Raw genomic sequence first — 13,462 nt, 5'->3', positions numbered from 1 at the left:
GAAATGAAACGTATCGTGGAAAAGACAGATGTTAATGTACGAGGCGCAGCCCTTAGTTGCAGTCCGTCTTGTGCGTATGCTGTTGGAATGTGCAGCAGTGAGAACAGACGCTGGAAAAGTTATATGGAGGATGTGAAAGTGTACCAAGATTATTTTGGGGAGGATAGGAACAAATGCTATTTGGCTGTATTTGATGGATACCATGGCACATCTGCAGCTGAGAGATCTGGAAATGAGCTTCATCATCTCTTGCTTCACGAGATGGCAAAATTTGATTCTAAAACTAAATCAACAGCAGCCAGGAATTTTGCTGAATCAGCAGCAGCTCGCACCGATTACGAGCTTCTTCGTCCAGAGACCAGGGACAGCTTTCGTGTAAACTTGCATCAAGACAGCACCGAGCTAGTACAGGTAGAGTATTTTTTGACAATTCCACGCTTTGAGGATGTTTTAATTTTTGATAGTGTATGTAAGGCATTATATCAGGACATGGCCTTTTGATGATACTTTTCAACGTTAAAAGAAACATTTCCTTCAGACTACCTGTTGAAACTTTAAATGATAATGAACTGTAAAGCAAGACTAACATAAAAATGAAATGAATCAACCCCCCTCCCCTGAATCTTGTACTAGTCAAGCCAGAGAGAAGTATTGATTTTCCATTACATCTACATGCAGGGTGTACCAGCAACCAAACAGGTAACCCCCTACAGTGCTGTATTACTGACTGAAGTTGTCTGTAGGCCATTCCCAAAGGGGGAATATTAACATGTTTTTATGCACTATAGAATTGTAAATGGGCTAATTTATCAATGTCATGCTCATTCTGTGCCAGAACAACATTTGGGGAACTGCTGCTTTTTCTTTCCTTATCCTTGCTCTCGTCATTTTCCTCTACTTCTTTTGTATGTTTGTCACTCTCTTGTGAACTGCTATTTCAGTTAGTTGAAGCAGACTTTGTACTGTTGAGGCTAGAGGGGTGAGCAGAGAAAGCCTGATTCCCTGTTAAAGACTTCTCTGTTAACATCCTCGCCTTGTGGTCAAGTTACCTTATGCAGTTGTGAGCGCCATAAAACCTTACTAAAACAAAACAACTGAACAGTGATAGATATTATGGAGACCCCTGTGTTGCTCCTTGTGGAATAGGAGACGACTGGTATACTACTCCAAGGACAAGTGGGAAAAGAAAGTCTAGATGTTTTCTTTATTTTTTACTGCAGGATGCTTATCAAAATATTTATCTAATTTTTAAACACTTTCGACTCTATCTTTGCAGAACATCATGGATCTGTGCTATGAAAAATACAATGAAGTCATGAAAGACAAGTTGACTGAAAATGAAGCTGAAAAGAAAACCAGCAAGAAGAAAAAACACCCCATGACAGATAAGATGCACCAGGTCAGTAGTCTTTCAGCCTTTCTCAGTTCTTGATCGAAGAAACAAATTAATGAACTGAAATTAACATGGCACATCTAGAATCTGTATCAAAGTTTCACCTGTTGGTGTCTGGGAGTTGATCCTGGCTTTTTGAGAAATGGTTGACTTATAAAAAATGTCAGCTCTTTTGTGTCAATACGGTGGCGGAGCGGATAGTGCGCTCGTCTCCAAAGCAGAAAGTCCGGGTTCTAGCCTCGGATTTTTTTGCCCCCTCCTGCCCACACAGCAGTAATGCGTACCTGACCGAGTTTTGAAAATAAAGATGGCATGGAAAGGAACTGACCTCTCTACCACAAAATGCCGAAGGCCCAGGAAGTTGTCTCACTGACAAGGCAATCCGTAATGTCCGGATCGGATGCGGGAACAAGTTTACTTTACTTTTCCCACAATTTGCTTTTAGAGTCAATGAATTGTTTGCTTTTTCCAGCAGCATCTGATAATGGTAACTAGTGGCTCTGATTTTTAGAATCTTTCGATTCTTAATTGCAGTTCAATGATTGGCAGTTTGTACTTGTGGGTGTTGATTACTTCAATCTGAATCAGTGCTTACTTATTATGATAAAGTCAGTTTCCTGTTCCTTGAAAGAGAAAATTCATCTTTCTTCTTTCTAACTGATTGAAAAGAAATTTTTGCTGGAGTGTAACAGTGCTGTTCATATCATCTGTTTCAGGCTTTGAAAAAAACATATTTATTAATGGACATTCTACTGTCGTATGGGAAAGATGAAAGATCGAAAGTTCGCTGGAGTGGAACCTCTGCCCTTACAGCTGTTGTCCAGAATATCAAAAAGCCCTCCAATGGTGAAGGAGAAAAGGACAATAAGTTGGCGTCCTTGGAAGAAGAAGTTTCTGGTTCAGAAGGTCAGAAACATTCGGCAAGAGGAGGACAGCCTAATTCTCCGGAGGAACTTGGACTTATTCATGTTGCCAACGCAGGTGAGCCAGAGGAATGGATGTCCAGCTTAGCTGGAAGTTTCATTCTCTGTTCAAGATTTATGGCCACTTTGTTCAACACTACTTGGGTTATTTCATGTGTTCTGTGTTTGTATTATATCTTTGTCAGCAGTTGAGGGAGGCATAGTCAGGCTGTTTGCAGATATATGCTCTTCCTACTTGTATGTAAGGCCACAGGCCCCAACTCTCTGTTATCAAATGCTCATAGGTAGAAGTGAAACATTGTGGCAACGGAGCAAGGATAAGAGAGAGGCATCATTTGACTCTTTTTAAAAGACATCAAATGATACTGACTTTAAATGGGGGAAAAGCACTAATATACTGTCACTGTTAATGATAGTGTTTGTACTGTATTGGTTTATATTTTAAATCGTGTAGTGATGTCGCTTATGTTCAATTAGACCACAGCAAGCTTGAAAGTGCCTGTGGCAATGAGTGCAAAACAGTTGCTTCTGTGCTGTACTCTGTTGTTTTATCTTGTGGCTCTTCAAGTATTTCCTCACTTACCTTTGCTGCTTTGTCTTCCTGTTTATTCCTTTTGTAATTTTCACCTACAAAGAGACCCTCATTATTTTTCTCCTATCCGTAAGGATGTGAGAGTGGCTGGAGTGTTCCATTGGTAGGTCCAACTTTTTTGCTCTCGGTTGTTTCTGTTTGTTTGTCGTCCTCTTTCTCAGTACTAAAGAGCTGTTAGTGGGTGGTTGGTGGGTGCTCTGGTGTGGTTTGCTCCTTCTTTCCTATCCGATATCTATCGTTCTTATCTCCCCTCTTTTTTTGTGGGTTTGTTACTCTCTTGTAACTCCTCTAATCTTCGGCACTTGTATGACCTATTGTATTGCAAGTGCCTTAAAACTCTTACTAAAATGTAAAAAAAAAAAAGCTGTTATTTAGTCCATGTAATTCTCTTTACTCAAGATGAGCCTAACCAGTCCTCTGCACACTCACCTCTGACACCAGGGTAAATAGATGGTCTTCATCTCCTCGATGGATGAACGACAACAACAAAGAAATGGCTGTTGTTATGCCTATGTACGTCTCTCTACCCAAAATACATGTGACTGAAGTTAGCATACAAATGTATGAAACATTATCTAAAACACATATCCTCTTTTATAGAAAAATAGATTCAGTGATAGATGTTGTGGATGGAAAGCAGACATTCTTTTTAATGAAACTTCTTTTTTAAACCTGTCTATTTGATGTCATTAACAGGCAACTCACATGCTCTTCTTGTGCGAGACAACAAGCCGTATCATCTGACCAAAGATCACACGCCTAACAACCCAAAAGAGAGAAAACGAGTTTTGAACGCAGGTAGGTATCAGATGGTGACATTTTCTCCCCAATATTTTTGTTTTGATTTTTAGCTCTTATGAAATTTTGAATTATGCTTGGGTGATGGCCGAAGCTTACTCTTATAGATTTTGGACCACTGAAGGATCTTTAACATGCGCAACTTGCACATGTGACCTCTGAGATTTTTTGCCCTTATCCAAGAAGGCTAGCTGTATAACTTACCTACCATAAGATCAGAAGTGTGCCTGAAAGACAGCAGTAAGAAGGAGCCAAGGAGTAGCAGTAGAAAGGCTGCAGAAAGAGTCTGGAGCCCAGAGGAGGGGGGCATAGGAAGTGAGGGGGTGGGGGGAGAAAATGGAGACAAAAGCAGAAGACAGAACATTGTTAGAGAGCAGGAAAGAATGTGAAAGGGGAAAATTTTTGGGGTAAAATATTTTCCTTTGCTATGTGGATTCGAACCTGGGACCTATTGAATGAGAGGTGAACACCTTAACCTATAGACCACGAGAGCCCCCATTCCCTAATATGTGATTGCTCTATCTGGAAATGCTTGTTAGCGTAACATGGTCTGAAGAAAAATCTTCCTGTTACCACCTTACTGATCTTACTTGTTTGAAAGGGTGGGGATGGGGTGGGGGGTAAGTCACATACAATCAATTCACCCATTCAGGGCCACAAACACAAATTGTCAAATGGTATTCTCAACTTGTTTATGACACAGCTAGCACTTGTATTCTTGTTTTCTTGCCCAAAATGAGTCTGATCTCATTGTAGCCCAGAAATACAAGCATGTTTAACTGTGAACCTTTGGATTGGATTGAGCTAAAATCAAAGCAAACTAGAAAAATCTGGCCCTGACCCATCCTTGTCATTCTGATAATCATGCAGAAGTGTGCAAGAGCTATTTTCTTATTGCTGGTTATCTAATTTAAATATGGTCGAAATTGTGTAAAACAGTCGCCCATTGTAGAGGAAAAAAGTAGCCATCTTAGATATTGTCATTATATTGTAAAAAATCTCAAGGGCGAAAATGGGAAGGGGCTGTTTCTACAGATGATTGTCTTATACAGGTAGCGGTTAGAGAAGGCTTGATTGTACTGTCAGTGCCCTCAATTTCTTTTCTTTCCTTGAACGCTACAGGAGGAAATCTGAGCAACAGTGAGAGAGACACTCGCTTGAATGGAGTCTTGTCTGTAACGAGAGGCCTTGGTAACCATGGAGACAAGAAGCTGAAGGACTGTGTTCTGGTGGATCCTCACGTGACCACCATCCCCATCGACCAGTACGCCCAGTTCCTTGTGTTGGCCTCGCACGGCGTCTGGGAGGTCTTCTCCCCTGAGGAGGTCGCATCTCTGCTTTCTAAGGTACCTCAACACTGCCAAATGGCTCTATTATTTATTTCCGTTTCCATCAAACACTTTTTTGCTCTTTTCCAACTTTTGGGAGACCCTTTATCACTTTGCGCAATAATGCGACGGTGAAAATTATCTGTTCTGGTCAGGCCTGAGAAGTCCGTTGCAGTCACTCTCCTGGCTGGGTGACCAGGTGGGGTATTTTGTACTTCTGGCTGTGTCACTGCAAAGTGTAAAAGTTACACAAGACAGTTTTGAAAACTTTGATGAGAATTGTTTCATTATTCACAAGATACTTTCCTCAAAGCTACTATCTGTTGCAGCTAAAAAATAATGTTATTCTTAGTAATATTGCTTAGCCATCTGTTAATTTTCTTTGCAGAACAGATTACTTTTTAAATTTATTGATAAAACATTGTGCTGAAGCTTCCGTGGTGAAAATGAACATCTTCTCAATAGGCTGATTTTGATCTCCCTGTTGTACTGAGTGGTCTCCTAAGGAAATGTTATCTCTTGCTGCTGTTTGCTTTGTTGTATCGTCTGACTCAGAATGACATACACATTAGCTTTTTAAAAGCAAATATTTTGGTCCTCACAAAAATGGAAAGTTCGGCAGAGTGGGATAGTGGGTGGTGGGATCTGAGGATTATACTGCTACATTGAAGAGGTGCATTTGAATGATGATTGCAGTGGACACAATTGACCAAACTTTATGGTGAGAGTCTCCCCTGCTCCCCCCCTCTCCCCCAACCCACAAACACACAAAAAAAATTGTATGATGAAGAAGTAGAATTTTTCTTTCTGCGTGTTTTAAAGACAAAGAAAATATGAGTTTGAAAACATTTCGGACCTGAAAATCTCTTTGCTATATGCGTGTTTCCCTATGTGCATGTTTTTGTGTGTGCGCTACTCTGTATTTGTGTTTTCTACACAGATGCTTCCCAGCCAGTTTATTCCAGCCCCGAGCCGGGTCAACGAGACTCTGTTGCCGTTACTTCAGTCTTGCCAAGATAAAGAGAACAGCAATAAGCGAGAGAAGGAGCGCACACAGTCTGTGAAGAGTTTCGCTTCTTGCGACAAAAGTTCAAGCAAACAAGAAAAAGGAACAAATTTTTCTTCTCGTGTAATGTTCTCCACTGGGCCGGAGGCTGCCGGTTCTGAGTCTGGTGAGTCAAGATAAGAAGTCAGATGGTAAAGTGAGAAAAGAGTTTGTTTTGTTTTAGTAAGGTTTTAGGGCCCTCGCCACTGCATTAAGTCATATGAGCGCCAAGGGGTGGATGTCAACAGAGAAGTCCAAACGGGGAATCAGGCTTACTCTGTTCTCTCTAACCTCAACAGCACAAAGTCTGCTTCGACTATCAAAGCACCCCGGAAATAGCAGTTCACATGAGAGTGACAAACATACAAAAGAAATAGAGGAGAAATGATGATAGTAAGGACGAGGAAAGAAAAAGCAGCAGTTCCCCCAATGTTGTTTCGGGCACAGTATGAGCATGGCATTAAAAAAATCAGCCCTTTGGGAATGGCCTAAAAACACTTCAGTCAGTAGCACTGGCTGGGGTGGGGGCTAAGAAAAGAGTGAATAAGATGCTGGAAAATATGGTTTAATAGACACATGGCTAAGATGGGTTAATCTGATGGACTTGAATGCATGCTTCAGCATGATTACCTTTACTCTTTTTTGCCTTGAGAGTATAATTGGATGTTTTGGGGTGCATATCTGTCAGTCTCAGTATATGCACAGGAGCACAGATATATACTGGTTTGGTTTGATCCAGGAGTTGTTGAACTTTGTCTTTTCTGAATATAATTACCTTTAAGTAGTCTCCTTCATTTGTTTTACTTTTCCTAATAAGGTACTGAAGATTGTCGAAGGTGATGGATGAGAGCCTCAGCTTTTGTTGTTTTCTGTGGTAGGGAAGGACAGAGTTGACTGTTCTTCCAGGGAATTTGCACAGTGGGCAGGAAGTAAGATATTGTGTTTTGATGTGACACAGATAGAAATTTAGTGGGATGTGCGTTGTCATCAGGCAAAAAATTGGCTTCGGGTTTCCGTTTTTGAGGCTGTCTGTAGGTTAATTCTCTTTTGATTTGATCTTTTAGGTATGAATGCCTCTTCTACTGACCAGTCATACTTGTGGCTCCCTTAACAAAGATAAGATAAAAACACAACAGATGAAGAGGAGATCTGAAAAAAGTTCAAGTAGTCTGAGCTGAGTTAAACTGACATGATTTAGTGGGATACATCGTGCTGCATTCTTTCACATACAGAAGCTTATAGTCACTTACTCATATTCTTCAAAAACAACGACTGATCTCTCACTTACTTCTGGGCTGGGTAGCAGAAGGCAGTTTATGCTTCAGTCGAATGACAAAGTCTGCTACCCCTGCTCTAGAAATTCTTTTGTTATTCCAGTAGGGCCTGTGAGTGCTTCAGATACGCATCATTATTAGAAAAGAGTTGTAGCTCTGAGCTCATTACAGCATTTTTTCACTGGCCTTGAGTTTTTTGTGAAATGTAGTGCTCTCATCTTCTTTTCTCTGTTTGTCAGGCTCAAAGAAAAATGAACAACAGGACAAAGAGCGTACAGATGTCTCAAATGTCGTAAGTTCTTTTTTGGGGGGCATCATTTGGTTCTCCACAATAATCAAATAGCAGTATTCTTTTTCTTAGGCCTTGATTATTCATTTTCTATACTATAACAACTCCTAGTCAAGACATTTTAGGGCTGTTTTTGGACTGATTAGAAACCGACTAATTACTGCAGAAAGCTAGAAAGAGAATACTTTGCAAGCTCCTCTAGAATATAATTTGAATGAACTCAATACATTCTGTAACAGATCCACTTAGCTCTTTTGTATTGTACTCAGGTCTCTTATATAACTATGAGGGGTATTTTTAAGATTGCTATATTAACCTGATGTTAGCTTTTAAAGATTCATTCTTTATTTTCCTTGCTGAGTCTTTTGCAGTAGGCCTACATATTAATGTTCACTTTAGAGTAAGAAATCCGGTTGAAAAGGCCATTTGTGAAGCGTACTGACAAAATGAGTTATTTCTGGATTCAAGCCCTATGGAAAAAGATACATCAGGCTTATAGGTGAAGTTTTTACAATTTATAAGTGAAATAATAAAAGGCATGTTATACTTGAAAAAAAAGTATCAATAGAAAATCAAAAAATTTGACCCCAGTGTCGATTTTTGGCCAATATCTCCATTTGTTGATTGCGAGAAGTTACTCATTTTGTCAGCACGTCTAACATTTATGCATTTTTATTTTATTTGTCAGTCCGGACCAAATGAAAAGCAGACAAACACTCTGAATCTTGAGACTTCGGGCTATGGGACTACAAATGTTCTGGCTGACCTTCACACAGAGATAGGTACATTTATTTAAGTGATTTTTGTTTTTGGTGTTCACTTCTCTTTTGTTGGATAGCCAGTAACTGAAGCTCAGAAGGATGTCAAAAAATGTCAGTTGTGACAACTCTGGAGTGAATGACAGTTATGACGAATCCTTGACCAGAACAAGTTAAACATTGAGCAAAAGGATGTCGGAGTACAGCAACCAGCGATGTTGTGTCTTGTGATATTTCATACTTTGTGTTATGTAATTTGTTGTCACTTGTTCCTCTATCAAAGCACTTGCTCCCCCCCCCCCCCCCTTTGCATCCCGTTCTTCCCCTCTCCCTTCCCTCTCCCCCTTCTCCCGTCCTTCCCCTCCTTTTCCCCCGCCCCAGGGCAGTGCTACAGACTGAAGTGTCTTTAGGCCATTCCCACAGGGGAGATGTTAACATGTTCTTATGCACAGTAGAATTGTAAATGGGCCGATTATCAAAGTCATGCTCATACTGTGCCGAAACAACATTTGGGGAACTGCTGCTTTTCCTTTCTTCATCCTTACTAACATCATTTTCCTCTACTTCTTTTGTATGTTTGTCACTCTCAGATTCTTGTGAACTGCTATTTCCGGGGTGCCTTTATAGTCGAAGCAGACTTTGTACTGTTGAGGCTAGACAGGTGAGCAGAGTAAGCCTGATTCCCCATTTGGACTTCTCTGTTGACATCCACCCCTTGGCGCTCATATGACCTAATGCAGTTGTGAGCACAGTAAAACCTTACTAAAACTAAAGCACTTGCTTCCTTTATTCCTCTACTACTATGGTCTAAGTTTTTCAACCAGGAGGAGTGGATGGTTGATGGGTGCTCTAGTGTGGTTTGCTCCTTTCCTATCAAATTTCGATCTTCCTTATCTTCCCTCCTTTTTTTGTGTTTGTTACTCTCTTGTAACACCCCTAATCTTCAGCACTTATCTGACGTTATTGTGTTGCAAGTGACTGTCATATTTTTCAAGATCACCAAAGAAGATTATTTGGCTTTTACGTGTTCATCCGTCCTCCCCCCCTCCCGTACAGATGAGAATTTTGTAGGTTTTATTTAAAAGGGTACAATTAGGAAAAGAATATTATTTTTCACTTTGAGACCTGAGACTACTGTTGAACTCAAATACTGTGTTCAGCTTTACCAATGTAAATGTTTTATTTTCGGGGAGTTGTGTGATATTCGTTCTTGTAATTATCTATTTTAGAATGGTCACCTTTGATTCTCAGGATTCTGTGTCTGATTTTAGAAGAGAAAATGACTTTTGATTCTGCATCAGATTAGGAAAAAAGGATGACTTTTGATTTTTCATTGGATTTGATAAAAAAAGAATGACTTTAAATTCTGCATCAGATTGGGAACAAGAGAATGACTTTTGATTGTGTATCAGATTTTGGCGAAAAAAGAATGATTTTTGATTCTACATCAGATCGGAAGAAAAAAAGACTTTCGATTTTGCATTAGATTCGGGAAAAAAGAATGACTGTTGATTCTGCATCAGATTTGTGGAAAAAAAAATGTCTTTTGATTCTGCATCAGATTGGGGAAAAAAGGATGACTTTTGTTTTTGCATCAGACTTGGAAAACAGAATGACTTTTAATTGTGTATCAGATAGGGAAAAAAAGAATGACTTTTGACTGTCTATCTGTGGTCACCAGGGAGCCACCTGAGCGAGACGACAGATGACATAAGCCTTCACCGTGACCTGGGTGAGGACTACCTCTCCGTGCCGATTCACTCCCAGGTTGAAGAAGGCGAGCCACAGACACCTGAGGGTTTCCGGCGAGAGCTGGCCAAGAATATGGCGGAGCACCTGACTCAGGCCGCTCTACTGGCTGGTTCTCGGGACAACATCACCGTTATGGTGCTGCTGCTCCCCGGCTGTGGGGTGTAGGAACGTTCAGCAACATTCAGCTCCTGAAAACAGCTGGTGAATCAGGCTTGGAAATGTTAATTAATCCCTCATTTTTAAGGGGTAACGCGTTAGAGGTTTGACCGATTGTTATGATCATAATAATGGTGGGAATTCCCAATGTTTGGACAGCATCTGTAATGATTTTATTTTGAGAGGACTTGTATTGTTAGTAGACATTATGAAATTCGCACAGAGTCTGAAAAGAATTAACTCTTAAACCCCATCAGGCACTGGGAGCGTCGGGCGATAATAACCCTGTTCCCCATCGTATGCTGTGAATGTGCGATACTAGTGACAACTTTCGTTTGATTAAATGCTAGTTTTTGCTTGTTTTTCGGAACTATTCTCGAACCAAATTTTTTAGTAATGACTAAGCCTTTGTCTCCTCCATTTAGAAGTTGGAGGCTAGCTTTTGAGACATAGTGCACCATGTTTAAGTGACTGTAAAAAATACACTGTGAAATGGTGGAAAAATTTCAGGGTTTAAAGAGTTAAAGTTTGTAACATGTAGGACATTATACAAACTTATAAGTATTGTATTTAGAATTGAGATTGCAGAGAAAATTGAGAATACCATAATCCGCAAGAAAAATTTCCTTGTGTAAGTAAAAATTTGAGAACTTCAAGTATGAAAGACAAGAGAAATAAACTGCATAGAAATCAAGATGATTTTAGTGCTTTTTTGTCTTGAATGAAGCTAGTTTATGAAATATTCCTGTTTCTGATATTTCTATTCTAAAAGACAGCATGGTGCCGTGTTGAATTGACGTAAATTAGGCTGTTATTGAAAGGGAGTTTTATGCCTTGGCTTATTTGAACAACGCTTATTTGAACAACAGAGGGTCTGTAGAGGAGGACACGCAAATAATCACCAGTCTTCTATGGAAGATGCAGAGAAACTTAAAAAACTCTAAAACCAATTTAGTATAGGGAAAATACGATACCTTGCTGGGAATCATGTGAACAAGTCCTCCCATACTGAAGTTACATTTTTTTTTACCAGTGAAAATGATATTATGCAAGTATCCAGCTGCAGTGTGCTTATCTTTTTGTGTGAATTTAAATATGTACCTTGCATGAATGATAAATTTATTGCAACTAAAAAAAAACCCCTACAAAACCCAACTCTTTGCATCTACATTACGATGTCTATCTCTTTTTTTAGTTTTTAAAAAATTTTCTGTAAGTTTACATGCCATTTTCCTGAATACAACACTGAAAAAATATATGAAAGACCTTCTTTTTTGTTCCACTTCACTTCTATAATTTAAATCTAATACGAGTGAATGAAAATTTCGTGCATGAGGCTTCATGGTGAAATCAAGCGCTCGTCAAAATAATGAAATCTAAGAAAACAGCATTTTTCTTTCAGTTTGGAAATTGTTATTGAATTTTATTTTTTGGCTCAACACCTTTTATGTCCTTTAAAAAATATAATGCTATATGGATTTACTGAAAACTTTGATTAAAGGAACAGAAAATGTAAATTTACAGTTTCCAAGAACTCTAAAGCTTTGGAAGCCACCAAGCTTTGGCAGCCATTTTCTTGATAATTTTACCACTGAAACCAGGCGACCCCTACCTCCTTCAATCACAAATATCTCGAATTCTATTCAAGATAGATGGGATTTTTTTCATTGAAAGCTAGGCAAATGAAAAAGTATTCAGAGATATCAATAACTCTACTTTCTCAGAAATTGACGAGCGCCTGATTCCACCGCGTCATGACACCTGTAATGTAAATATGCACATTATTTCTATGTTTCTTGTTTTGCCTTTCTTCCCACTGTCAAATTGGGTGTCCCAGACTGAAACAAAGAGGCTTTTTAGTTTTAGTAGAGGTTTTACGGCGCTTGCAACTGCATAAGCCAGAAGATTAGAGGTGTTACAAGAGAGCAACAAACATAAAAGAAGAAGAAGGGGAGATCAGGATGAAAGATGTTTCATAGGAAAGAAGAAGCTACCATACCAGAGCACCCGCCAACCACCCACTAAACAAAGAGGCCTGTAGAGCAGATAGCAGCTAATATGTAGTGGGTGTCTTAAAAATAAAGGACCCTTTTAAGAAGTGATTTTTTTTTAGTTTTACCCAAATTTGGTTGAAATTCTTAATAAAACTTAATGTATCTAAAAAATGTTGATTGATTTTCTTCATGTTGAATTTTGTTTGTTGGAAGTTTTGTTGAAATGAATGCATATATATGACTGAGTAATTATTACTCTTTTTATACGAGTCCTCCTTTTTTTAAGACACCCTTTATATTTTTTGCCTCATCAGAATCAGGCTTTTTTTCTGCTGATCAAAACTTGGGCCTCTCGCCCACAGAAACATAAAAAAATGTAAACTTTGTTTGCTTTACAAATTGTAAGTATTGAAATGTATGCGAGAGAGAGAGAGAGAGAGAGAGAGAGAGAGAGAGAGAGAGAGAGAGAGAGAGAGAGAGAGAGAGAGAGAGAGGGGGGGGGGAGGGAGGGAGGGAGGGAGGGAGGGAGAGAGAGAGAGAGAGACAGAGAGAGAGAGAGAGAGAGAGAGAGACAGAGAGAGAGAGAGAGAGAGAGAGAGAGAGAGAGAGAGAGAGAGAGAGAGAGAGAGAGAGAGAGAGAGAGAGAGAGAGAGAGAGCAGTGCGTACTACTCTGTACTCTTCATGTTGTTAATGTACTTGTCTTCTAGTCACTTTCAGTGGCCAAGAGAAAAAATCCTTATGATAATAAAACATTTTATTTCACCTCCTCTATGGGTTCTCTTTTGGAACTGACAGTACAAACATTATGTGAAATGCTTTTTGTCATATTTAGCTCAGCGTGATTTTTTAAAATAGAGAGAGGGTGGGATGGAGGTAGGGATGTTATACTTTTCTTTTATCAGAAAAATTCAGAACTTGAGAAAGTTTATTTAGCATAAATGATAGAGAGTAGGTCCTGCATTTTAAAATGACACATTATTTGCTGAAAGGTAAGAAATACTAAGCCCCAGTAAGAAGTGTACGTAAAAATATGATGCACTTTGGGTTTAAAAAAAATAGATTTAGTAGAGGTTTTTCGGCGCTAGGTCATATAAATGCGAAAGATTAGAGGTGTTACAAGCGAGCAACAAACAAAAAAAGGAGTAGAGATAGATGTTTG

At 39.3% G+C, this 13,462-nt stretch overlaps 1 protein-coding gene across 1 annotated transcript in view; it reads left to right on the top strand.

Annotated features, from left to right (window-relative positions):
* LOC101854257 (protein phosphatase 2C-like domain-containing protein 1) overlaps positions 1–11,566 on the top strand; it is a 13,862-nt gene extending 2,296 nt beyond the window's left edge. The window contains exons 3-11 of the mRNA XM_005099106.3: positions 1–411; positions 1,277–1,399; positions 2,110–2,374; positions 3,605–3,706; positions 4,829–5,052; positions 5,975–6,206; positions 7,593–7,645; positions 8,331–8,424; positions 10,082–11,566. The exon at positions 1–411 is cut by the window's left edge and continues 311 nt beyond it. Coding sequence (XP_005099163.1) covers positions 1–411; positions 1,277–1,399; positions 2,110–2,374; positions 3,605–3,706; positions 4,829–5,052; positions 5,975–6,206; positions 7,593–7,645; positions 8,331–8,424; positions 10,082–10,317 — 1,740 coding nt within the window. The 3' untranslated portion in view covers positions 10,318–11,566. The remainder of the gene's footprint in view (positions 412–1,276; positions 1,400–2,109; positions 2,375–3,604; positions 3,707–4,828; positions 5,053–5,974; positions 6,207–7,592; positions 7,646–8,330; positions 8,425–10,081) is intronic.
* The last annotated feature ends 1,896 nt before the right edge of the window (positions 11,567–13,462 follow it).

This window comes from Aplysia californica, unplaced genomic scaffold (genome assembly GCF_000002075.1).
Source record: "Aplysia californica isolate F4 #8 unplaced genomic scaffold, AplCal3.0 scaffold00202, whole genome shotgun sequence".
Taxonomy (NCBI): Eukaryota; Metazoa; Mollusca; class Gastropoda; order Aplysiida; family Aplysiidae; genus Aplysia; species Aplysia californica.
The sequence above is the reverse complement of the archived record's forward strand: the minus strand, read 5'-3'. Positions and strand labels throughout refer to the sequence as shown.